The sequence below is a fragment of the Talpa occidentalis genome, unplaced genomic scaffold (genome assembly GCF_014898055.3).
Source record: "Talpa occidentalis isolate TD23 unplaced genomic scaffold, MPIMG_talOcc4v2.1 talOcc4.17, whole genome shotgun sequence".
Lineage (NCBI taxonomy): Eukaryota > Metazoa > Chordata > Mammalia > Eulipotyphla > Talpidae > Talpa > Talpa occidentalis.
In genome coordinates, this window is record NW_023601754.1 from 10,467,103 (window position 1) to 10,494,031 (window position 26,929).

General features: G+C 46.9%; 2 protein-coding genes across 3 annotated transcripts in view; one reads left to right on the plus strand and one right to left on the minus strand.

The window, feature by feature from the left end:
• Positions 1-78: 78 nt before the first annotated feature.
• On the minus strand, positions 79-10,876 carry ATXN1L (ataxin 1 like). Of its 2 annotated transcripts, none has more exons than XM_037516060.1 (3): positions 10,799-10,876; positions 8,802-8,869; positions 79-7,604 (listed from the first exon to the last, which is right to left on the minus strand). In XM_037516060.1, exon 3 carries the CDS (start codon positions 7,485-7,487, stop codon positions 5,421-5,423), a length of 2,067 nt encoding a protein of 688 aa, XP_037371957.1. In that variant the 5' UTR covers positions 7,488-7,604; positions 8,802-8,869; positions 10,799-10,876; the 3' UTR covers positions 79-5,420. The 2 variants fall into 2 exon arrangements, with proteins under 2 accessions (XP_037371957.1, XP_037371958.1); XM_037516061.1 differs by having other exon boundaries at positions 79-7,607.
• Positions 10,877-11,059: 183 nt separating this feature from the next.
• Positions 11,060-26,929, plus strand: part of AP1G1 (adaptor related protein complex 1 subunit gamma 1) — a 94,154-nt gene continuing 78,284 nt past the window's right edge. The window contains exons 1-2 of the mRNA XM_054696973.1: positions 11,060-11,369; positions 12,036-12,126. The gene's annotated coding sequence lies outside the window, so the exon portion shown is untranslated. The remainder of the gene's footprint in view (positions 11,370-12,035; positions 12,127-26,929) is intronic.

Below are 26,929 nucleotides of genomic sequence, written 5' to 3' on the forward strand. Positions count from 1 at the left end.
CACAGACGGCTCCTGTTGCCCACCCAATGGCGACCCTCTAAGGCTCGGATAGGAAGAAGGCGCAAACACCAAAAAAGAAAAGCTAGTAGTTTATATAGATAGATATATAGATATATAGATATTGATATATATTGTGTTTACATAGTCCACAAGTTAAATGCAGGTATCCATAAGAAGAGCATTAACAATAAAAATACAATCTGTGTGTAGCCAAGTACAGAGACTTAAAATGGTAAAACAGCAAAAAGGATCTCACAAAAGTACAAATATACAGTACAAATTGATTTATTTAAAACAGTTACAAAAAAGCACAACAAAATAGAGATTATCCTTAGAATTATTAATGCTTTGTTAAAGATCAGGTAGGATTAGAGGGTAAGAAATGGTATTGGGTGGGGGGAGCACCTGACTAGTTCTAAGGCTTTAGATACAATGCAGTTGATTACATATTAATTCAGCCATTACATACTGGGGATAGTAATTGGGGGATCAGTAATTTATCTACAGGGAATCCTACACAAATCAGATCCGTCCAGACCCCCCCAGTGCCATCCTTCTCACGCTTCAGGACCCTAAAGCCACCTGGATGACGACATTCCCGTCCTCCTTTCTCCACCCCATTCCCTATCCATATATTCTTCCCTCCCCTAAGGTGCTGTGCAAGCTGAGAGCAGTCTGCTCTCCGCAGCTGGAACATACACTGTTTTGGCTACAGGGATCCTGTGTGTGACTAGGAAGGTTGCAGGGGACAGCCGTATTGTAATACTTCAAGTTTGCCACGTGTACTGTCAGTCTCTTCTTCGCGAACACAATCGACTCTCTCAAATGTGAGTATCAAGTGAATGAGGGCTGAACCCTGCCTTCAGCTATACCAGCGATGCACTAACCACTCACAGCTCACAACTTCGTGCAAACTCCCTGTCCAGGGAGTGGGTGTAAAACCACTGTCATCAGCTTTCTCTCTCTCTCTGAAGAGCCTCAGTCCCCGTGACAGTCAAAGACAGAAATAAATGCGAGTTTGACAATAGGTAAAGGCACAAGGGCTGCTGCCACACACCGCTGACAGGAACCCAACTCGAGGCCATCTTCACTGCCGGGCACTTGCAGTAGAGTGGCTTTGGGATCACACAGACTTTGAATTTGCAACCTACTGGGGGAGATCTAGGCTTAACAGAAGAACTACTAAGAAACCTTTAGTGTGAAAAGTGCATTTATTACTACTGTTCTGCTGGGGAGGCTCAGCGGGGCGAACGGCACCAGCTCTCCTTCCGTCCCAGGCACTGTGCATAGTCTGCAGTAAGGAGAGAGTGCAGTCGGCTCTAGCATCTCAAGGGCCAGCGTCATCCCAGGCCCAGACCAGGTTTCTGGCCCAAAGATGGATCCTAGAGTTGAAAGAGCAACTGACAGCTGCAAAGACCCAGATGCTTATTTTATTATTGCATAATGTGGGAAGCCTGCCCTAGCCCAGGCAAGCTGGAGGGTGAAGGCTTCCCAGCAAAGGGCTAATAGATTCCTGGTCAACATCCAACCTAGCACGGTTTAGCTCTTCAACTGTAGTGTACACTTTTTCCCATCTGGAAAGTATTGTAGCTTCACTGCGGTCTAGTAAACTTCACCCTAGGAGGCCAAGAAGCCTCACTAAAACTTGGCCTCTGCCCTGTTTACTCTGCTTACAAGGTTGTGGCCTAATCTCCCATGGCCAATTCAATGACTCCGGTTCTCTTTACTCCAATGGGCCCAGGCGCTTCCTCAGGCAACTCATGTCCACCTTCCCTCTCCAGTGTGATAACTCAGCGCTTCAATAGGTCTGTTTATTGCAGATTTAAAATCACACCACCACCCTGTGCATCTCCTATGATGCCTATTGGTAAAAGTAAAACTACACCCCACTTGAGGGGCTATTTCAACTGAACTTCAGGCCCTCTCCCGATCCCAGAATCCACGTCACTGGAGCTAGTGAATCTCCCTGGAATGCTGACACAGGCCCTAACCTGGTTCCTGTCATTTGTTTTTAAAAACAGGAGATAAGTTACCGCAAGGGAAAGAAGTTAATTCACACAAATCATCCACTAACATTCCCTCAAGACAGAGAGCTGTTTGGAGCCGAAGAGCTCCCCGCAGTCACTGAAGCCACATCCCTTTGGATTCACCAGTCCAGCAGCATTTCATGCTCTCTCTACCCAAGAACTTGGCTATGAAGTAACACCTGCACAGGTAAGAATGGACAGGATGCCTGGATTTCATCTATGTGGCCAAAGACATGGAAGGACAGGGAGCTATACAGGGCAGCAGGCAGGACAGTGAGCAGACAGCAGCAGTGGCAAAGCAGGACAGACCAAAGCTCTTGGTGTGACGAGCTACTGGGACTACGAGTGTAGAAGGGTCAGCCCAGTCTGCCGGGGCGCTCCCTCGGGCGGCCGAGTAACAGCTCCAACCCAGACTTGCCCTTGGGCCAAGGCCCCTTCCCAACTCCAGCCACACAGATCTTGGCAGGAATGATGATCCTAGCTGCCTAGCTGCCTCGCCCATCCTCTCCCGGGCCCCCTGCTCCCCGACCGGCTCGGGCATTCTGGGCAGCGTCTGCAGTCCTGCTTTCTAGCCCGAAGCTCTGGGAATGACCTCCTCCTGCCAAGGGACTGACTGGCCTTCACCTGCCCATTCCCAGAAAGCTGACAGCTTCCCACTCTCTGAAAACCACTCTTAGATCACTTGCAAACTTATGAAACTCCTGTGAGGAAGAATGGACACACCATACGTTATTCTTAGTCTCATGCCTGGAAGAAAAGACTGACTCCGAGGGAAAAGGTGAGGGGAATGCCACGGCTCCGACCAAGGTTTAGAGCAGAGCTGCTTTTCTCGGGAGACCGGACTTTACAAAAGACACCTCTGCAGCTCAGCAAATCAGCAAAATCAAGTATTCATATATTACACATGCACAGCATGGTATTAAGGGAGATGCTGGTATTGTTTCACCAGCAAGAGACGGAAGAGGAACAGCAGCAGAAAGATCAGGGCCCGACTTGCCCCGGTGCAAAAGGTTTTCTCTTTCCAGGATTAAGTGGATGGTACCAGGCTGGGAAGTGGAGTGTGACTGATTTAAACTACGTGGCCTGTATCCGGGTAGATGCCTAACTCCGTTGGTGTCCGTGAACATGCCTTGAATGTCTACTGCGCGGATGTCACTATATTCAGTCGGTGAGAAGGGTGCTTCTGAGAAACCCATGCCAACACAGCCTAGTGAAGAGTTGCGTGCGGGGCTGCCAGAGATGGGGGGCCTTCTCCCGGGACAGTCATCTGAAAGGATTCCTCCAGACTCAGTCCCCGCAGCCCCCACTGTAGGAAACAAGCCAGCAAAAGCAGCATTCAGAGAGAAGGGGGTCAGAGAGGGGAAAGGACACGATCCCAAATGTGTACAAGGTTGAGTGTTTGGTTCTGAGGTGAACGGGAGACTGACATCCTCGCAGTCGGGTCAGCCAAAGGCCTGCCGACCAGGTAACTGCTCTCGGGGAATGAAGCCGCGGAGTGTGGGGCTTGTAGCAAACAAGCCAGTCTCAGTCACTCTGTTCCCGCAGGAGAACAACCTTTAGCACCTGAACACTAAGAATGAGTCCATTCTCAGAACTCCCCCTCCCCCCAGGAGGTAGGTAAGATTATTTATCCCCATTTGGCAGCTGGGGAGGAAGTGAAAAGCGAGAGGTCACAAGACTTGCCTCAAGTCTTCGACAGAGCAGAGATCAGACCTCAGAGGTCTGGGACTCCTGACGAGAGGCCAGGCCTCAGCCCGTCCATCTTTAAAGGAAATGCCGGGTTCATACCCTAGAGAAGTCTCACCAGAGAGCTGGGTGGACAATACCCTGAGTTGCTTCAAGAGTCTAAAGACCCCCGAAAAACAAACAAAAACCCGCCCACCCACCTGAAAGCTGGTGGGAGAGCCGAATTCTCAATACCCAGTAGAATCCCACAGTCCAAGCTGATGCTAAAGTTGTGAAGAAAATATGGGTTTAAGACATAGGGGGGTAAATGCAACCAAGATTGAATACTTTGCAGAGGAATACTCCACCACGAAACAAAACCTAAGAGACTTCAGGTACTGAAAGGTTATCGAGACTATTTCAGAACTGGAGGGCTGACGGGGAGGGGATGGCTCGGAGAAGCCTGATTGCGGGGAGAGGCGGGGGGGGGGGGGGCTGTGTAAAAACACCGGCGCGGGCACTGCCCGGCCAGGTATCTCCCTGACCCAGGGCATAGCTCCCTCCTGGCTTCTCCACCAAGCTGGTCAGCTGCAGAAGAGGAGGGGACATGATTCTTGTTTTAAAATAGGAAATACAACTGAGCAGGAAACCAGAGAGACCCCTACACACCAAAAACTAGAGGTCTTGGTCAGAGTGGACGAAACCAGTCTTGCAGAAGGGGAAAGGCAGCGCAGCTACAAATTAGGCCCAGGTCAAAACACCATGCAGAGTTAGGGCAGCGGAAGGGTGGGGGGCAGCGCAGGCACTTAGGCACAACATAGAGACAGGAGCGGGGCAGGGGTCTGGGGGAACCGGTACACTGGTTCTTTCCAAAGTCACCATTACCAACTAGAGATTCAGTAATTCTGAAGCAGGTCTGGCATGCCGAGTAGGGGCTGTGTCAGGTCAGCTACCTTTCCTGAAGCCCTGCCTAGAGCCCGGGCGGCCTGGCCATCACGTGTGTCTCCCAGAATCCCGTGACTGGGTCTCTGCCAAGGCAGTACTTCACTCTGACTGCGGAAGGGCTTCTCTCTCCTGCTGCTAGAGGCCTTGTGGGAGGATTGGTGAGGAGAGATGGGAAAGGGCTGAAGCAGAGGCTCAAGAGGAGTCCGGTGGCAGAGGGCTCCTCCCCCACAAGCCCAGCCACAGATATCTGGAACAAAATTACCCTTTAAAGTGCACAGCTCTCAAAAGAAGAGATCTGGGTGGGAACCCTCTCGTTTCCACCCAAGGGGCCTTCTGTCCTCCCACCACAGAAAAAGGGAAAAAACCTCAGACAGTTGAACTGCTACTATAAGCTGTGGATCATCATTTTTGGCTCTTTCGTCGCTCCCTCCCACTGCCACCTGCTTCCAAAGTCTGACTCCCCCCCTGCAGGAGACAGGGGCGGAGAGGAAAGAACAGGGAGGCCCTGATATTTGGAATGTTTCTTATCTTGCGTGCACCCCCTTCCTTCCTCCGCCCAGGCCTGCTGCTCCCCGTCACAGCACCCTCCTGGGCTATCCTGAAAGGATGCCATGGGGTAATTAGCACAGACCCTGCTTCAGGCGGCTGCCTTGATGCCGCCCCTCGCTCCCCAAATCTCACTGTCAAGAGAGCCATTCCCTGCTCGGCGTGTGCAAATCCTCTGCCTGCTCACGGTGAGGCCAGCTCTGGGGGAAAGCCCCAGTCCTGGTCTGGGAGAGAGGTTCATTTTCCTGCATTGGAACGCCCTTCGATGGACAGCTTCACCTCCTGCGGAATGAACGAGGGACGGAGCAGTGCAGCCCGCGCCTCCTCCCCTTGCACGCTGTATCTTTGGAAGCTCGGGGCTGGCCAGCAGGCCTGAGCACCAGGCTCCGGCTGGGGGGGCTCTACCATGCGGGAGCCCTCACCTGATGGCTGGCTCTTCCCTTCACTGTCACATTGCTCTCTGGGTCCCAAGACTGTCCTCTCAGGTCTTTCTCGGGGGGGACCCAGCTGGCCCGGGGGTGCACAGCTGGCCTGAGAAACTGAGTTACTATTCAAGCTCTGTAAACTGATAGAGATGCAGACATCTCCCACCTGGAGCCGATGGCAGGGCAGAGAGAAGAGCTGTGCAGTCCGCCCAGGGCTACAGGAGGACCAACCCTGGCCATAAACAAAGAAGGGGTGCTCGGGGGGCACCTCGATGCTCACTTTGCTCTGCTGCTCGCCAACCACGAAATGTAGCAGGACAAATCCAGGCCACTGGCTCTCCTGAATGTCCACCACCGTGCTAGAGTCAATCTTCAGCCCCCCGCTCACTTCGGCACTGCGCACAAAATCCTGGGTCTGGAGGTCCTCCACCCGCTTCAGCTCCCCCGTGGCCAGCTGGATGATGGCGCCTTTCATGAAATGGGAGGGTAAGTGGGAGGAGGTAATGGGGGGTGGCGTTGGCTCCTTGTCTGGGAAGGTGGCTCTGGCCTGCATGTCCAAACTCGATGCGACCAGGATCTCCGAGCCCATGGGCAGTAGGCCTGGGTCAGTTCCAGTGGGCACCAGGTTGCCATTGGCTACAACCACTGCTTTGGGTAGAGGTCTATGTTTCACCGGCTCCTGATGGGATTGAGGGTAGAAACCTCGGGCCTGATTTTTCTCGGCCATCTCTGCTGGGTTCCTGGCTGACCCTCGCCCCTCACCCTGATGGTCAGGGGTATGATGGGACAGGTTGAGGGGGCTGGACTCATCTTTTCTCTGAGCTGCCACCACACGATAGTCCTGAGAAGCTAAGGCGCCAACCACCCGCTGGACCTCGAGGTCGGTGTCTGGGGTCCCGCGGTGTGCCGGCACCGCCACTTCCACCCGCGCAGTCTGAGAACCTGAAAACAATTGTCCATCCACCACACATTCTACCACTGGCACCAGTCCCTGGCTTTCGCCCTTGCCATTGGGGGAGTCGAGGGCTTCACTTTCCCGTCTCACTAAATTCCGCTCTCGCTGTCTCTGTCCATTGGCAGCAGCTGCTTCCAGAGCAGACTGGCCCTCCTGAGGGGTAAGAACTGGGCTGGCACCTGCTGGAGGGGTTTCATGCAAGGTGTACCCAGCAGGGAGCCTGGACATCTGATAGTAAATGGGCATCCGGCCCGGAGCGAGGTCCAGGGGCTGAGTACTCGGGTGATGGGGCAGCGGCCCAGGCGGGGAGGAGGTGGAGGGGGCTTTGCTGAATGAGTGGGCGGGGGATGACACTTGGGGGGGAGGAGTGGCTCCTTCTGCCAGGAGTGAGGCATATGGCACAAAGTGTGGAAGGTGAGAGGTGGCGAGGTTGGCAGAAGGAGAAAGGAGGGGGCTCGGCAGGAAATTAGGTGGCACAGCATAGGGAAGGCTGTAAGGAGACCCAATAAACTGCAGAGAGGTGGACGGGAGTTGAGCATAGTGGATTGGGGGATAGTGGATTCCTGGATGTTGAATCAGTGAAGACGCTACATTAAATGTGGGGGGCAGGGGGCTCATGTTCACCACGGAGGGGAGGCCAGTTGGGGAGAAGGTGGCAGGTGGCACAGCCACCTTATACAGCATGCCATACTGGTCCACCGTCAGACCAGTGACGGCCTCGGCTCCTTCACCCCCCAGGCTGACTCTGGCTCCTGCCTGGCTCTGCCCAGCCACCACAACACCTCGAGACCATTCAGAGGCATCACTGGAGGGTGTGTGGTTAGTTGAGCAGCTGGTAGTTCTCCCCATATCCTCGCTGGTCACGGGGAGGTCTCGTTTCTTTGGCGGAAGGCATTCCTGACTCCTCTCATGAACAGGTTTCATATTGCTTTGTGGTGTTCCTGGAGCCTGGAAGGGGTCGGCTTGCTCCTTGGGGCATCAGAAGGGGCTTCGCTGTGGCTCCCCTGCACCCCGCTCTGCTGCTGGCTGGGGCGCCCACATCTGCTAGGGAACAAATCAGAGGCAAAGAAAAGTAACCTAGAGGTGAACCAAATCAAAGGGAACAGCAGGAACTGTGCCCGTGGAGGAAGATGTAACAGAGGGGACTGCTGGTTAAGAAGAGGTATAGGACAGGGACAGACAAGGACATGACCCCCGACTCATCTAGCCTGGGACAGAAACGGGAGCCAGGAAGAACGAGGGGGTGAGCCCAGAACCAACGATGCACAGATAACCCCAGAGAGACCAACACAAGAGCTTCATGACTAGCTGTGCCTCTGATGGGGACTTTGCTTACTCTCTGCCTTCTCCCCTAAAGGGGATTTAAACAAAGAGCTGCTGGCTCTTTGTCCTAAGAGTCTTCTTTTGCCACCCAAGACTCCTGTGCTGTCTTCGTTCCTGAATGTATGACTTCATCCTCACTTCCTTTCCTAGGTGAGGTTATGACCTCACCTGTGCCCATCCCGCCACCCCCATCCCAAGCCTACTTAAACTCTCACCTTCCTTTGCCTCCTGTCACCACTACCTGAAGAACCCAGGTATCAGTAAGTCCTGAGGTCTCCTGTGACCTCTTGTTTGAGACCGTGCTCCCTAACCATGTCATGAAAATCAGTATCTTCCTTCCCCGTGGCACTCTGTGTGCCCCACACCACATTCCAACTTGGGCCCTGGAGGGAGAGTGTTTGTACTAACATGCTCCACAACGTGTTTCTCCTCCTCCCCAACAAGGAGAAACAAAGCTCTTCTGATCTCATACAGACGTCTTGTTCCCTGATCTGGCAGGCCTTCTTCTCATTGACTCTTTCAGTGTGCCTGCTTCATTCACTCCCCTTTTCCCCCTTTGTTTTCCTTTGCCCAATGGCATCTTTTCCACCATAAATTTGCTCTAGGCACCACTTCCTAAAATTCTGGTTCCATTCCTCTGAGCATGCTTGTTTATTCCTATTTTAGGTGCGCAAGGTGCAGAAGAAAGTTCTTTTCCCCCTTCTTCTTACTGTCATCTTTTATACATGTTTTTGTCTATTGTCAAAAAGTATTTCTATCTGAACACTTCAGTGTGCATTTGAGCTTGTCACCTATTTCTCTGAGTCAGGCTCCATTCTTTGGCTCTGAAAAGAAATTTGTATTACACTCTTGTTGTTTTGTCACTGCTGCATCTTAAATGTTCTTCTGCAACAAGGTATCCAAAGCGACTATTACCTGAGCTTCCAGTGGTGCTTCTGAGAAGCTGTAGTAAGAAGCACTGTCCTCCCTGCTGGCTCTGGAGCCTAGAAGACAGAAACAGGAATGAAGTAAGCACTAACCTCGCCTCTGACACTCCCCAGGGTCAGCATGAGAGGTCATTCCAAAAATCACAAGGACATTAAAGTCCACCAGTCCCTGCCTTGTTCTTGTCCAGCATATCTACCTAGAGTGCCCCGGCAAATGAATAGGTGAAAAGCCAGGTTAAGCGCTCATCTATGGGAAGACGCCCCTGGAAAAAATGTTACAAATGTTGAGCTTCATTGTTTTCCCTACTATCATATTCTTCATTCTTTACCTTCTTTACTTCTACCGATTTAACCCAAAGGTTAAATTTACTTTCAATCCCAATGTCAGTTAAATGCAAACATAAAAATGGAAGACTCAACGTTGAGACCATGTGAAAATAGGAAGCAGGGAAAATCAATTCTACCAATTTCGCTTTATTCTGAGCTAATGAAAACACGCGCGTGGAGGTTATTTAAAACGAGAAAAGCAGCACAAGAGGAAAAAAGAACAATTATTTATGTTTCTGGGGCAGAAAAAGAGGACAAGGGGGAGTCACTCAAGGGGAAGCCTTATTAACTAATTTTCAGGGTTAAAAAAAATGGGCTCCTGTGCGCGTGTATGACATTTTCTGAGTGACAGTTCTGTACCAAGTGCTGAATCAGGTGTGACAGAAACAGAATACGTCACCTTGGTCCTCACGAAGCTAACAACAGGGAAACAAAGCTCACAGTAAATGATGGCAATCTGAATCTACACATGCCAGGAACCCGAGGCATCGAGAACGGGGCCGTCATCTCCGAAAACACAGAAAAGTGGTGCTGGTCAGTGCTCAGTACTCTGAGAAACCACTCGCTCTCCCGTCCTGGTCCCACCCGCACATCGCCATCCTCAAACCAAACGCCACGCAACGATGATCTCAAGATTAGCAAGGTGCAAAGACGTGCAGGAAAAGGTGTCCCCACAGGAAAACAAGGGGTAAAGATATATTCTTAGTTCCATAAACACAGACCACACAGGCCTTGCCTCCCTTCTTTGCCAGCAGTTCTAGTAACTGAAAAGCTGCTCTCTTTCTCCTTCACTCCCAGCAGTAGTTGGGGAGGGGGCTGGGTGTCCATCCTCAATCCCATACCGATCCTTGCTCCCCGAAACTGAGACTGTAAAGAAAACCTGCCTCCAGGTCACCGGGGGGTTAGCCAGAGGCGGAAAGAAAGGACTGAAAGGCATTCCCGCGGGTCTGTGGGGATGACAGTGGAACAAAGAGTCAAACCAGGGCGCCGGGTGCCCACACGCAAAACACATTTCGGAATCTGAACCCCCGGCCTCTGGAGGGGCGCCACCAGGGTTTCTCAGGCGAAGACGCAACTTGGGACCCCAAATGAGCTACCGGGGAATGGGGACGGTTCCGGAAAGCCGCCCACGCTGCCCGCAGAGTACAAAACCAGGAGGCTGATCCTGCCCGGCACCCGAATTCGCCGAGGGCAAGCGGTGCGCCCGCCAGAAAGAGGGGCGCTCGGAAGAGACTAAGGGGTTATATGGCTTCCCGCGGAGCCGCAATTCTCGCTCCGACGCGGGGAGGCCCCGGAATTTGGAAACCCGCGGGCAGAGAGCGGGGATCGACCCTTCAAGGAGAGGAGCAGGGGCGAGGCCCCGCGGGCGATGCTTCCTTGTTCAGGGGCCCCTTCCCGCTAGCAGGGCTCGGACACCCCGGCCCGCGGGGACACCGCTGCGGGGGTGCCGGGGCCGGCTGCCGCCCGCCGGGGCGGGCCGGAGCGGGAGGCCCGCGGGGGTCTAGGCGCGGCCTCTCTCGCCCCCTCGGTCCGCGGCTCTCGGCCCCGGTTCGACGGGGCAACGGGCTTCGGGGGGCCACTTCCTGCAGCGCTCGGATCCCAGGCCCGCTCGGCCCCGGGGAGGCCGGCCCGGCGACCCCCGCGCCCCGCGACACTCACCGGCCCATCTCACTGAGCTCCTCGGGGTCCTCCCGCTCGTCCCGGAGCCGCGGCCACCGCGGCCGCCGCCATCCCCGGCCCCGGAGCCGCCCCACACCCAGCGCCCCCCCAGCCGGGCGCCCGGAGATGGCGTCACCGCGCCCCGCCCCCGGCACGGGGAGATTGCGTCACCGCCCCAGCCGGGAGCGACGCCCTGGAGGGCTCGGGAGGGGCCGCGGGTCCCTCGCCCCGGGTCCTGCTCGGGTGGGAAAGCCGAGAGCTCCTCCGTTGGGGTCCGGCGGCGTGAACGGGGCTGAGCCATTTGGTGACACCGGCCCCCCCCTCATCCCGACCCCCCCTCATCCCGACCCCCACAAGGCCCCACAGTCTCTCTACTCCAGTAAATTCTGGGGTGTCCCAAACAGAGGCCTGGAGCTGGCCGCCAGCGACCCGCGTCTCCTGGACTCTCCGGGCCTGGCTGTGGAGTCCCCGCCTGGGAAGTTCCCCTCGGGGGGGGCCCCCAGGCGACCGGGCCCGGGAGACCTGGGCGACGCCCCTGGAGACCCACAGTGGAGGTGGCAGCTCTTTAAGAGTTGAGTAATGGCCCCCAGGGGGATGAAAGAACCCGAGCCAGGATCTTGGGGAAGGTGAAGCGAGCGGTGGGAGGCTGGAGAGGCTAGGAGAAGGGCGTCAGCCCGGCAGGGAGCCGCTTGCTCCAGCGGGAAGAAGGCTGGCTTTTCAAGAAACCCGAGGTCACCCTTCCCTGCGAGTTAGTAGGCAGGAACGTCGGACTCATTTAAGGGAAAAAATTAAAAGTTGAATTTGTGCTTTGATGACAGCTAAGTAAAAAAAAAAAAAATAATAATTTTGCATACAGACGAAAAACAACTGAGAAAAAGGTAGTGATTGTGGGAGAGATTGGGTTCGAAGAGAATTTAGCCCCCTTTTAGTTTCTGGGAACACAGTTTAAGAAGTAAGAACTGATTTTCGTTTGGTTTGTAAAGTTCTGCCTGGGCTCTCTTGTCCCGAATCTGTAGCTGTCAGTCCTAAGGAAAATCTTTTTTACTACTTTAGACTTGAGTTTTTACTTCTGCAAAATGAGGAGCTTAAATTTGATGAAGGGGTGAACATAAAATGTAACTAGAACTCGCTACCTATTGTAAATGAAAAATAAGCAAATAGGCACATTGTAATACTATGTATTTAATGTTGAAAGACAAATAACATTAGAGTTGCATATATTTATCTATCTGTACAGGAAAGTCATGGAAGGCTACATAACAACTAGTTAATGCTGGTTGTCTCTGGAAAGGAAACTGGAACTAGGTGCTGGTCAAAAGGAACACAAGGTACTTCTGTTATTGTTTGGGTTTTTAGTGACAGTATTATCTTAAAAATATATAAATAAGTTAAAATACAGATTAAACTATTTAAGATTGTTTCTAGGGAATCCCTAGACTCAATTTTGATATTTTCTCATATGGATGGGCACAAAGGATGGCCAGAATGATTGACCCTCCCCCCACACACACACATATCCTGCAACAGTGGGTAAAACAGAGAAGCTACTATATTATTTATGACACTCATGTACTCATTTTCTCTCTCTATTTCACTAAGAAGGAAGTCCTGTGGTCATTCAGTGATTGCCAACGCTAGCAGGCATTCTGGTTTCTAGTTCCTGGCTGAGCTCATTGCTTAGCTCACTAAACTGATGTTAAAACTGCCAAGATAGAAATCACTGGACCATCTGAAATAGACAGTTTCTCCAAAATCAAGATGCCAACTTTGGAGATCTGGTTTTTCAGTTAAAGTCAAAAGAGCAGACGAAGACAGATGCAAGCAAAAGTTTTTTTGACTACCATCCATTTGACTTGATGCATTGGAGTGTCTGATTGAAAAAAACAGCATGTTCTGATTGGCGGAATACATGATTTCCTGGTTTGGTGCTGCCATCCCCGGTGGGTGGATGGCATTTCATATCTCTGCTGAATCCTTTTTCTAGAACCCTTCAAACAATCCTAATTCTTTGGTTGTACATATTGACAGTAGAGATTCCCCTAGGAATACTCGAAATAAGTAAATGAATGTAGTTTTTACCTGAGACACTAAAAACCAAGCATTCCTGTATTTCCCAAACTATCTGTATTGTTCTCTGGAATCAGTAATTTTCTATTTAGATTATTTTTATTAAGTAAACCAAAGCTCTTACACAGTGGCTCAACAAATAGTCATCGAATTTCACAAAGACATCCCAAACTGAAACACTCTCCTTGCGGATTGGTTTTGCTCCTTTTAACTCACTTCTACTCTTACCTATTTTGCCTTTGTGTTAGCTGGCTATTTTCAGTCTCTCACATCTGAAAGTCCTTCACTTTATTTCACCAAGGTTTTTTCCCACAGTTTTAAAAACTGAAGTGAAAAGAGATTGGTAAAGGTATTTGGGAAATAAAAGTTAAACTTCAACCATTTTGTCCACCTCATCCCTTTCCCTGGGTTCCTGTGGAGTTCCTTGGATGTGTGGAGTGAATGTGTGTGATGGAGAGCTTGAGCTACTCTGTTGGAAGGAAATTATCAAGGACAACAAAGCCCTGCTGTGCTGGTTAAACTTCTCCATAAGCAGTCAAGAGTTTTCTCACTGGCCAGCTCATTGCTGACAATTTTTGTAGGCTAGTAGCCTAGGCATGGGGAGCTCAGACAATTATCCCAGTTATCTTTTGGACATTAAAGGGTCAAGCCAGTGAGAACTGCTGGTAACTTGGAAAACTACTGGTGTCATAACACAGGGAGTAGGTGGCTTTTTTCCTACTGTCACATCTTCCTGCTAATATGCCTCATCATGTAAAGGTGTCATTTTAGGACAGGAACTATCTTTGGTGCCTGATATTCAATTATTTTTCAAAAGCTTTTCTAAATGCCCAAACATAGAAATATGCCATTTTCAAGCTTCTGTTTAATCTACCTCTCTGAACAATTGTCCTCATTTTCACATGCTTTTAATGTTATGTGACCTCTCCAGAGTCCACTAGGGATTTCCTTTTCAAATTCATTAATATTTTATTTAGAAGGAGGTAGTATAATTTCCCCATAAGTGACTAATATGTCCTTCAGGAAGAGGAATCCCCCTTGCTTGTCTACTTCCTCAGACATTTGCCAAAGGCTTTCCATTTTTATCAGAAACTTCCTGCAGAACTCTCAAAAGTTGCTTTACAACACTGACTAGTAGAATAAACTGAAGGAAACCTAGCCCTTATTTGGATAGCAAGAGTCTTATCTGTGGAATTGGTCCACAGAGCAGCAAGTGCATTCAGGCCATTCCTGAGCAGTCAGGAATGCCTTACACAGGGCTTGGTGAATGAGTAAAGTGGATGTGGAAAAATCAGATCCCACCCCCCCCCCCCGCCACTTCATGACACTGAGAACTCTCTGTGAACCTTCCTTAGCATGGTGATTTTTGAGCAGCTGTGCCTTCAAGGCTAAATGCCTTTGGTTCAACCTGCAGCATGTTGTCCATCTCCTAAAAATTCCTGGGGATATATGAGTAGATACTCTAGGCAACATTACATGCTGCCTCTCAGATCACTGTGCAATCTCCCCAACCCCCCCACCCCTCCTCACCTCTACCCCACATCCATGTTCTGTCTCCTGAGATGTCACTTAGCAACTTTGGAATTTAAAGGAATGTTCTTGACTTGCAGGAATGTAGGAAAGATCATTATAGTGATCAAACCACTTAAGTTTGCAGACTCTTCAATATTTGACTATATCAACATTGGTATTAACTATGATGTATTACAGTTTTGCAAGATATTATTATGGGGAGTAAATCTATGAGCAAAGGGAACACTGGAGCTCTGTAATTCTCACAAATGACAGGTGCATCTATATTTCTCTCAAACCGTTTAAGTAAAAACAGCTCCCACATGTTTTAAATGCCAAGCAGAAGTCCAGATACTTCTCTCCACCCAGGCAAAAAACTATCTTGTCAAGTCTTTTCAAATGTACAGTAGCTATGAACTTTGAGCTGAGCTCTCAGGAAAATTTTTCTGGAAGGGCTTCCTTACCTTTTTTCAAATATACCAAAAAAAAATTATTTCTTCTATCTGGTGACAGCCAAGTAGTATCACACTCCTGAGTGGGGGTAGGAGCTGACAAATGTTGCCTTCTTTCTTTAAGTTCAATTTATTTTCTGTTGCCTTTTGCTGTTTGCTCATTTCATTGATCACATGAGCCATTAACCTCCCAATAAATTGCAAAACTGATGATAGCTGACTATAAGTGTGTGGGTACAAAAAATACATTCCATGTAAATGCAGCTTTCTAAATGCTCGATAAATAGCATTATTTAATAACAAATCACTATAACCTATTGTTAGGCAGCTATTACTCAAACTTCTAAACCAATTTAGAGTACCTGTTAGCCACTTCTTTTTTTCAAAGATTTATTTATGAATACAAGAACTGGGGTATAGGCCAGAGGGGTGTGTGTGTGAGAGAGAGGATTCACCAGAGACAGAGTGGGGAGCAGAACAGGCAGACTGGCTGAAATCCACTGCTGAAGGAAGCAGCTGGGAGACAGGAGAGGTCTGCTGCGCCATGTGGGTCACCTCCCTGACCAGGGATCCAACTCCTGCTGCAGTATCTGCTGATAGCTTCATAGTGCTGAGACTTAATCCTCTCTCTCTCACACACACCCCTTGCGCTACCCGGGAGACCCCCATTAGCCAGTTATGCAGAGGATGTTTGGGCATTGCTTGGCTAATAGGAACCTAAAGGATGTACCCAAAGCAAGTGAAATTTAAGGAAACCCAGTGGTACCCATTACTGTTACCTGAAGGATGAAAAAGACTTTGATGATGCACACAGAACTTGTGAATTTGAAATTGCATGCCCACCATGCAGTGTTCCTAACCACCCAGTGATAATTATTACTATCCAGATACATTTTATTCTCTTTTACAAATGAAAAAACTGAATGGAGTGCTTGAGGGATTTAGGTAAATGAAACAAATTATCCCTGTCTTACTGAAATGTATCCCTTTTGAAAAGGAATCTGTCATTTCAGGGTTCTGTAAACTATAACCTGGGCACACAATAAACCTTTGCAGAGATATTAGTAATAGTGTGATAACAATTCAGTATTTATCTGAAGTCCAGTTCTACTGTGATTTCTTTGCCCTGAGATATCTAGAGCAAAGAATATTTTCCCACTTTGCACTTGGCAAAACAACCACCCAAGCACTGAGCATTGCACTTATTTCAGATTCAAGTGAGTCTCAAGTTGAGTTTTTGTTTTTGTTTTTTTGCACGACAGAGTAACTGTCTTTTCACGATTAAGCGGTGAGCAATATTTTTAGGGTATGGCTGGCAGACAGGTATATAGGTATGTAGACAGGTATATAATTTTTGGAGGTTTAGTTTTTTGTAACTTCTGAAAGCTTCTTTATCCAAGTTCAGTGATTCATTGGTGACACAGATAGTAAGACATTAGTTAACACAGAGGATTTGCCTTCAACAGGTAGCATCTGCTACCTCCCCAGCATGACTACTTGCTATGGCATAAGGTGGTGAAAACGCAAAGGGTTTTGCAGGCTGAAGATCTGGCCCTGAGTTCCAGTGCAACCACTGATTCCTAATGTGCGACACTGAACAAGTCATTTAAGCTCTAGGACTCAATTTTCTCAGTTGTAGAATGCAAATAAGAATATAAGCCTCTTACTCAGCATTCAAAAAAGATAAACACATGCAATTTGCAGCAACATGGATGGCGCTGGAAGGGATCATGCTCAGCGAAATAAGCCAGAAAGAAAAAGAAAAATACCGGATGGTCTCACTCATAGCAGGAATCTAGAAAACTTAAATAAGGGACCAGGAAAAAGGATAAGTATGAGAAAGTAAAAATCAAAATCAACAAACAACTATGAACCAGGGACACTCCATGGGGGGTGGGGGGTGGGGAAAGGAAGGATTGGGGTCAAAATAAGGGGGTTGCAATTGTATGGGGAATAGAAAAATAAAATTAAAATTAAAAAAAAAGAATATAAGCCTCACACTGGTGTGTTGAGAATTAAATGGAACTGTATGTATGAAAGCATTTTTTGAAAATGCAAAGCTGGGCCTCCCCGATGGCGCAGCGGTTGAGCGCTGGGTTGCAAAGCTACCCGCAGCCTCTGTAGCACCGGTTCAATCCCCGGCTGCCGGGCAATGGTCCCACATGGCGCGCAGACCTCTCCTGCCGCCTGCTGCTCCCCTCAGCAGTGTACTTGGGTCTTTCTGCCTGCTCTGCTCCCTGCTCTGGCTCTGGTGAATTCTCTCATCCTCCCGCGCTTCTGACTGTACCCAGTGCTTGTATAAATAAATAAATCTTTAAAAAAAATGCAAAACACCCCATCCTTCACTTTTAAAAATGCTAATAAATGTTTACTATTGGACATTTTAGAAACTAAAAGTAAGCTGGTAGGATAAAATAAGGATTGCCTGTCAAAGCTCAATAGTACGCAACTTTAATAACAGGTAATAGGGCTTATACAAACACAAGTTGCTGCCTTCCATCTACTTCCAGAGATTCCAATTTAATATGTCTATGTTGGGCCCTGAGAATGCACATTTCTTTTTTTTTTTTTTTTTTTTAAGGTTTGTTTGTTTATTTATTTATTTATTTATTTATTTATGCAAGCACTGGGTACAGTCAGAAGTGCGGGAGGGTGAGAGAATTCACCAGAGCCAGAGCGGGGAGCAGAGCAGGCAGAAGGACCGAGGTACACTGCTGAGGGGAGCAGCGGGCGGCAGGAGAGGTCTGCGCGCCATGTGGGACCCTCCTCCGGTGGCCGGGGAGCAGCCGGGGATCGAACCGGCGCCGCAGAGGCCGCGGGCAGCTTTGCAACCCAGCGCTCAACCGCTGCGCCACCGGGGAGGCCCAGAGAATGCACATTTCTAACAAGTTCCCAGGTAATGCTGATGTTGCTGATGGTGTCCACTTGGGGATGACACTTTGAGACTTGCTGACCTAGAGCAAAATGCCGATCACGTCATGTGTATCTGGTTTATTTTGTGTGTATTTTTGTTTACTTGCTTTTATAAAACCATGGTTTCAGGGCCTCCCTGGTGGCTTAGGGGTTAAGTCTCATCACTATCACTGCTACCTCTCCTGTCTCTCCCTCTGCTCCCCTCGGCAGTGTATTTCAGTAACAGTCAATCCACCTGTCCTGCTCCTTACTCTGCCTCTGGTGAATCCTCTCACCCTCTGCCCCCCCCCACACACACCTCTGGCCCACACCCCAGTTCTTCTATGCAGAAAAAAAAAAAAGTTTGTTTCACACTAGCATGTAACCTGCCCTTTCCCTCAACAAACTCCCCTTTGCACATTTGCTTTTCTTTATGTGTGCTTTGTGCTACAGTTGGGGAGGCCCAGAGAGCCAGGAAGGAGGCGGCTGACTCTCTGGCTGCTGGGAAACACGCATAAGCCCAGATCCCAGTGGAGCACATTATCTCAGAAGAGGACCACGTGGAGGCCATGGAGATCTAGGCGCTCTCCTGTGATGCTCTGCTGGCTCAGTCTAGCTCAATCCAGGTCACAAAGTGAGACTAAATTTGCATCATTTCCCAGGCTCACAGGAGTGACAACTGGAAGTTTGTAAGGGAGGAATTGGACTGCAGTTTGCTGGGACTCTGTGGAAGAACTAAGTCTCTAATTTACAAAAGGAGAATTAGTCCTGCTTGAAGAGAATATGTACATCCAAAGAACCATTTTAAAAGCCAAATGGGGGGCCTCCTTGGTGGCGCAAGGGGTTAAACACTGCACTATGAAGCTGTATGCAGCCTTGGCAGCACGAGTTCGATCCCTGGCCAGCCAGGGAGCAACCCACATAGCACAGCAGACCTCTCCTGTCTCACCCACTGCTCCCATCAGCAGTGTGGATCAGTCAGTCTGCCTGTTCTGTTCCCCACTCTGGCTCTGGTGAATCCTCTCACTCCCAGGATCTCTGACCTATACCCCAGCTCTTGTATGCATAAATAAATAAATCTTTAAAAAAAATGGTTGTCTTCCCCTCAAGATGTAAAGAGATAGTATAAATGTATAGGAAAAAAGTTGTAAGTTACAAACAAAAAAGAATTCATAATCACCAAATCTGGAGATAAGAATGCTGGTATACTTGCTTTGTCTATATCTCTTTGTGCAAACACACACACACTTACCTAACAATGTATCTTGAACATTGCCCCTGGGCTACCTTTAAGTTTCATAATTTTGTGATTTCCTTAGAGAACTGGATTCTGCTCTGGCTGAATCTGGATCTACACTAATCTAAGCAACTGCCTGATTCCTGTCAGAGGTGCCTATTTTGAAAATAGTAAGTTCGGCCAGTTTTAATGGCTGAGCCATAATTATAGGTGAGGGTATCACTAGTATTACTTGTTTAGAATTGTAGGATTACGGGCTTCCCTGGTGGCGTAAGGGTTAAGTCTCAGCACTATGAAGTTATCAAAGCAATTGGATCCCCAGCCTGGGAGTTGATCCACATGGCACAGCAGACCTCACTTGTCTCACCCACTGCTCCCCTCAGCAGTGTATTACAGTAGATCTGCCTTTTCTGCTCCCCACTCTGTCTCTGGTAAATCTTCTCACCACCACCACCCGCCCCTGCCCTGCACACCACCTCTGGTCTACACCTTAGCTCTTGTATGCATGCATAAGTAAGATAAATCTTTTAAAAAGAAAAAAGAATTGTAGGATTCCAATACTGTGGTAAGAGGTAACCAAGAAAGTATTTCCTTCTGTTAGTCTTTTTTTTTTTTAAGATTTATTTATTTATACAAGAACTGGGGTACAGGCCAGTGGCCTGGGAGGGTGAGAGAGTTCACCAGAGACAGAGCGGGGAGCAGAACAGGCAGATGGACCGAAAACACCGCTGAGGAGTGCAGCAGGCGAGATAGGAGAGGTCTGCCGCATCATGTGAGTATCTCCCTGGCTGGCCAGGAATCGAACCCATGCTGCAGAGGCTGCAGACAGGTTCATAGCACTGCACTCAACCTGCTGCGCCACCAGGGAGGCCCCCTTCTGTTAGTCTTTAAGCAAAAATAAATATATTTTTTTATGGCAGTGGTAAAAAATGTAAACCTAACCAAAAAAAATTTTTAAATCAGACTTGAAATGGGGTCTGTTTTGTGGGGAGTAGTGATGTTATAATTTAAAAGGTGTTTAGAATTAGAGGTCCTAAGTTTCATATTTACCAAATACTTCAAAAACAGGCACAGTTGTGGGTATTTTTAATGTTCTAAGAACATAATTCCAATGACGTAATGAAAGTGAATTTTGTTCTTTTGCTGGTTCTTCAGCTAAAGCAAGTTTGTCATAATTTGATGAATTTTTCTTATCTTTCTTGGTGATGCTCTGCTGCAGGTGTCTAATGAGATGTGTGCCAAGCATAGACAGGAATGTGACCAATTGTGCTCAACCAATGAGAGTGGCATTGTCAGCTTCTGGGTAGTACCATTTCCAGAGACACATATTTTTCTAAACAAAGAAATCCAAGAAAAGCTGAGCAATTTCAAAATACAGAATTTGTGCAGACTGAACAATGTTTAGGAACTACATTTTGCGCTGAAGGCAGATCAACTTGGATAAAGATGTTGTCCTAGAGAACTCAAGAGACAGAGTGTTATAAGAAAGCTAGAGTTAAGGAAATGAAGCTAATTTCTTTACCAAGAAATCACATGTATACCTAGGTATAGCTGGCCTAGTCATATGAAGAAAGTTAATGAAACTTTGAAGTTTCCACTTTTTGCACATCTTACATCACGCACAGACATACATAATTCAGGACTGCTTGGGACACGGAGCTCCAGAACCAGGGGTGTTTCAGGCTAGTGGACGTTTTCATCATTCAGGGAGGGACCCATTCTGATTGGTTAGTGCCTTGCTGTACTGCTTGTTGACTATGAATTGCTCCTCCGACATCATTCAAATCAGAGTCCTGATTCAAAACATTTCCCCCAGGTTGTTTTCTTTATCTTCCTCTGCCTGAGTTTCCTTAAATGGAAAAAAAAAGTATTTTTTTAAAAAGAAAGAGAGGGTTACTAGAATACAGCAGGGCCCCTCTTTGTCTTGATGGTTATGCCTCAGTTAAAATTGATACATCTTCCTTCATTTTTTTAAAAGATTTATTTATTCATGCATATAAGAACCAGGGGATAGGCCAGATGTGCAGGAAGGTGAGAGGATTCACCAGAGACGGAACAGGCAGACTGACTGAAATACACTGCTGAGGGGAGCAGCGGGTGAGACAGAAGAGGTCTGCCACACCATGTGGGGTTCTCGCCAGCTGGCCGGGATTGAACCTGCGCTGCAGAGGCTGCGGACAGCTTCACAGTGCTGTGCTCAACCACCTGCACCACCAGGGGAGGCCCTCTTCCTTTTTTTTTTTTTTTTAAAGATTTATTTACTTATGTTTGCAAGAACTGGGGTACAGGCCAGAGGTGTGGGGGGTGAGAGAATTCACCAGAGACAGAGGGGGAGTAGAGCATGTGACTCTACTAAAATATATTGCTGAGGGGAGCAGCCGGTGAGACAGGAGAGGTCTGCTGCGCCATGTGGGTAGCTCCCTGGCCGGCTGGGGATCGAACTCATACAGCAGAGGCTGCGGATAGCTTCACAATGCTGTGCTTAACCCCCTGTGCAACCAGGGGGGCCCTCTTCCTTTATTTTTAAGCATAGAAGAGCTGGGATGTGGGCTAGAGGTGTGTGTGTGTGCGTGTGTGTGCATGTGTGTGAGAGAGAAAGGATTCACCAGAGACAGAGTGGGGGAGCAGAAGAGGCGGATCTACCAAAATACACTGCTGAGGGGAGCAGCAGGCAAGTCAGAAGAGGTCTGCTGCACCATGTGGGTCACCTCCCTGGCCTGGGATGGAACCCAGTGCTGCATTGGCTGCAGATAGTTTCTTAGTGCTGAGACTTAACCCCTTGTGCCACCAGGGAGGCCCTGGTAGAATAACCTTTATGAAGTTTTTTAAGTCAGATGGCATGTTTGCTATCATTTAACTGACATTTGATGTATTTATATGCTAAACTCATGAGAAAAATGAAGCTCAAGTTTTCCATTGAGCACTTGCCAATACAATAATATAGACTGGAAAGCACATTTTTTTTTATGAGCTGGACAGATTTAGAAGTAATGTACAGTGATTTATAGCCATGTTTCAAAAAATCTCATAACTTTGAATATATAAGCCGAGGGAAGTCAAAGTAGTAAGAACTAGAGAGCTACTGGCATTACTATCTCTACTTTGTTTCTTTAGGATGAGCTATAGAGAAAATTGTTTTATTCTTTGTACCTTTCAAGGTATTTCTGACTCCAGGAACCCTTTTTTTTAAGATTTTATGTTTCATAGTTAATGCTGATTTTCCTGTTGAAATTATTTGTTTGAAACACACCTGTGTATTGCTCAGCTTCTTAGAATGCAAGTCCTCTGATTTAAAAATAAAACAAAGAAGACTTTATTGTGGAAAATTTAATCATACACAGAAATAGAATATAATGAACTTCCATGTACTCATCACTCACTTTCACCATTTATCAACATTCTGCTCTTCTTTTTCATCTGTTGCTTCCTAACACTTTTTTTGAGAGAAAATTTTGAAGCAAATCTCAATCTTTGCATAATTTCACCTGTAAATATTTCAGTGTATACTTATAATACATACTCTTTGTTTTTTTTTTTTTAAGAGATTTTTATTTATTTATTTATTTATACAAGCACTGGGTACAGTCAGAAGCGCAGAAGGGTGAGAGAATTCACCAGAGCCAGAAGGGAGAGCAGAGCAGGCAGATTGACGAGGTACACTGCTGAGGGGAGCAGCAGGTGCAGCAGGAGAGGTCTGCATGCCATGTGGGACCCTTGCCTGGCGGCTGGGGATTGAACCGGGGATTGAACCGGCCCTGCAGAGGCTGCGGGCAGTTTTGCAACCCAGTGCTCAACCGCTGTGTCACCGGGGAGGCCCTACATACCCTTTGTTTTTATAATATGAAATAATGTCATCATGATGCCCGAGGCAATGAAAAAGAATTTTTTAATTCAATCCATTCAATTTTCCGTGATATCTCAAAAATTCATTTTTAGTTATTTTGTTGAAATAAATTTCCATGATTATATGCATGTATTTGATATGTATCTTAAGTCTTTGAATCTATCACACTTCTTTTTTTGGAGAGTATTTTAATTTTATGAAGGAATCATCCTCCACAAGTAGTATCTCCAGGTTTAAAGATAAGAGATTTCCTCATTCTTTAATGAGGCCACAGTTGGCAAAGCAAAGGCTATAGACACTCCTAAGGATAATTTCTGGAACACACAAGAAACTACACCTCCAACAAGAAGGAAACTTAGCTATGATAAAATTGACTTAATTTTTTAAAAGAAGATTTATTTATTTATATATTCAAGAACTGGGGTGTAAGGCAGAGGTATGGGGCTTGAGAGGATTCACCAGAGACAGAGTGGGGAGCAGAACAGGCAGACTGACTGAAATACACTGCTGAGGGGAGCAGCAGGTAAAACAGGAGAGGTCTGCTGCGCCATGTGGGTCAGCTCCCTGGCCAGGGATCGAACTCATGCCAGTGCGGCTGGCAGATCGCTTGATAGTGCTGAGTGAGACTAACCCCTGGGTGCCACCAGGAGACCTTCACAGGCCAATTTTAAAGCAACTTGTAAGGTTGATTTTAGAGGAACAAGGATGAAGCTATGCACCTAAAGGAAAACAAAACCAGTTTACCCTGGATCCTTCTTGTCAAATGATGGTGCCCTTGTTAAGGAAATAAAGTGACTTGAGTAGGACGCAGTGAGTCAGAAGCCTTGCTCTGGATCTGGATAGTGCGTCTTCCTCTAGCAGTCTCAGGTTTTGTTTGTTTGTTTGTTTGTTTGTTTGTTTGTTTTAATTTCAGGGCCTTTTCTCTTTTAAATTTTTCTCTGTATTTTTTATTTGACCTCAGTTTTGAGTGGGAAAATGGCACTATCTCCTCAGACTGCGGTATGAGCTGGTCATAGTTTCACATGGATGAGATTTTCCATTTCCAAAGTGCCAGCCTAATGCAGAATCATTTATAAACCAAATATAACTACAGAGCAAAAAAAGAAAATCGGTGACAATAAAACATCTCAGGTGGCACATTGGGCTACCTCTTAAAAAAAAATCTCTAGGGCCTCCCTGGTGGTGCAGCGGTTGAGCGCTGGGTTGCAAAGCTGCCCGCGGCCTCTGCGGCACCGGTTCGATCCCGGGCTGCTTCCCGGCCACCGGAGGAGGGTCCCGCATGGCGCGCAGACCTCTCCTGCCGCCCGCTGCTCCCCTCAGCAGTGTACTTCGGTCCTTCTGCCTGCTCTGCTCCCCGCTCTGGCTCTGGTGAATTCTCTCACCCTCCCGCGCTTCTGACTGTACCCAGTGCATGTATAAACAAACAAACAAACAAATAAAGAAAGAAAGAAAAACATGCCTCTATAAAAAAAAAAAAATCTCTAAAACAAGAGGAAGCTTGGCTGAGCCTTAAAGCCTTTGGGCCTTAGCATTTCCTTGAAGGAACATACAGATTTCCTAATGCTCTTGGTCAAAAGTGAGTGGAGTTGCCTGTTGAAATTTTGATTTTTACATCATTCCTGGCTTTTGTCATAACTGAAGGATTCTTAAATTCTTTTCTTAGGCCAGAATATACTTTGATTAGGGACCATGCTTAAAAAGAACTGTAAAAATGCTTTTTTGCAAAAACATTACATAAACAACCAAGGAACTAATTTCTTTCTGACTTGCAGGCTTATTTATAGATTCCAGTGACTCAAACAATTACAAAACAGGCCAGTGGGGCTGCCTCTTTGACTCACATCACTGTATTTCATACAGGGTTGTGTCCCCTTTTACTCGCCCGTCTGGCAGAGGTCTCTGGCAACGTGGAGAAGCAGGAAGTATTCCTTGTGCAAGATGCTGACCACATTTGTGCAGAGACGGTCTACTCCAACTGCTGTAAGGTCATACGGCTTCAGCTGCTGATGAGTCATTTAACAACCCCTCTGCATCTGAACCCATGAGGGAATCCCCCTCCAGTCCCACGATCTCAACTGACATGCCATGCCTTCCAAAAGCGCTCTTTCACTGCTCTGACCTGTCATTTTCCTATTTTCCTGTCCTTTTTTGGGGGAGGGGGGACAGGGACTAACATGCTGAGTAATAACATTACTGGCTGTTTGTTTTTTTTTTTAAATTTAAGGCTTAAAAAAAATCTAGTTTTCTTCAATGTGATTATAATGATCTGGAAAGTAGGGACAGTCTCTTTTGAAGCGTGTGCTATAGATTCTGTACACTCAGGACAGTGTCATAAAGAGTCAGGAAGCATGTTCATGAAGTGATTGCTAAATGGGCTAAAAGATTTATCTAAAGTTCGAAGGACTAGATTTGAATCTGGGCTCTGCTGATGAGAGATCATTAAATGATGCTGATCATTTAATTTCACTCAACTGCTTTTTTTTCATCTCTGACATGCGGTTACCATATTTATCCTGAAGAAAACTGATATTGGCAGCAGACCTCTCCTTTCTCACCTGCTGCTTCTCTTAGCAATGTATTTCAACAAATCTGCCTTTCTGTTCTCCACTCTGTTTCTGGTGAATTCTTTCACCCCAGCACACACAAAAAATAAACAAACAAAAAAAAACCAAACTGATATTTATCAGACCCTTACTATGATGCACCAGCCATTGTGCAAAGTGATTTAAGGGTATCAGCTCATTTAATTATCATACCAGCCTTCAGAAGTCAATGCTAGTATTACACCATTTTACAGATAGGGAAACTGACATTCAGAAATGTTCACAGATGCTACATAACTTGCTGCAAATCTTATAATAAAGAGAGGAAGAACAGAATTTTATTATTAAAAAATAACTTTATTATTATTATACTATACTATTATTATATTATATAACTTTATTATTAAAAAATAACCCCTGGTGGCACAGGGGTTAAAGTCTTGTTTTATTTGCCAGCCACTGAGGCATGAGTTTGGTCCCCGGCCAGGTAGCTGACCCAAATGGCACAGCAGACCTCTCCTGTCTCACCTGCTGCTCCCCTCAGCAGTGTATTTCTGTCAGTCTGCCTGTTCTGTTCCCCACTCTGTCTCTGGTGAATCCTCTCAACCCCCCTCACCTCTGGCCTACACCCCAGTTCTTGTATGCATAAATAAATAAAAATAAATCTAAAAAATAACTTTATTTAAATAAGAGTTTTAAATACAGGCAGTCTAGCACCAGACATACCTACTTAACTATACTGCTTTAATGCCTGCAGTTTATAAGCTCACAATTGCAAGGAAGCACTTGAGTCAATATACATGAAACTACTTTGTATATTTGAGATGCAATGTGCTACTGTTACTTGGGTGGACAGTCAATAAATGCATGAGTTGAATTGTGAGCTGGTACAAATATGTTTTATATAGTGTACTTTCTAGGTGCTTGATACTTTTCAAAATGCTTTCATATATTTCTCCCTCTGAATAATGAGCCACTTTAAATCCATTTTGGAAGAACTCAAGTCATAAATAAATATTCGACAGCTAAGGAAACGGGTCCAGAGATGTTGAAAACCTTTCTCAGGTCACAAAGAATAATGTCCAGCGAGGCCTGGGATCTGGTCCTCTCACCTTACCAGTGCTGCTTCTGTTTGTTTATTTATTTATTTTTGTTGATGTTACAATTTGTTGAAATGGAAGCACTAAAGTTATCAATAATAAACAAAACCATAAAAATGATGATCTTTTCTCACAGCCATTATCTGTAGGTATAAGTTTGTTTAATCCTTCCATGTTATTGCAGTTTTAAAACAAAAATCTCCTTTAGCATTTGGATAAAACTGCATTATCTTTAAAGGTCTTTCTGTTCAAAATGTAAAAATTCTCTTTTCAAATAAAAGCATAATACAATGTTCATTTCAAAAACGAAACATAATAAAGTAAAAATCCTCTATAATTCTACCACCCAAAGTTAACCCTTTTTATTTTAGTTTTATCCTTCAACTTTGTTCTAGGTATGTATACATTCTTTATAAACAAATTGTCTAATATTGTTTCACAATGTTTTAAAATGCCATACCAAGATAATAAAGTTATCGTTTAA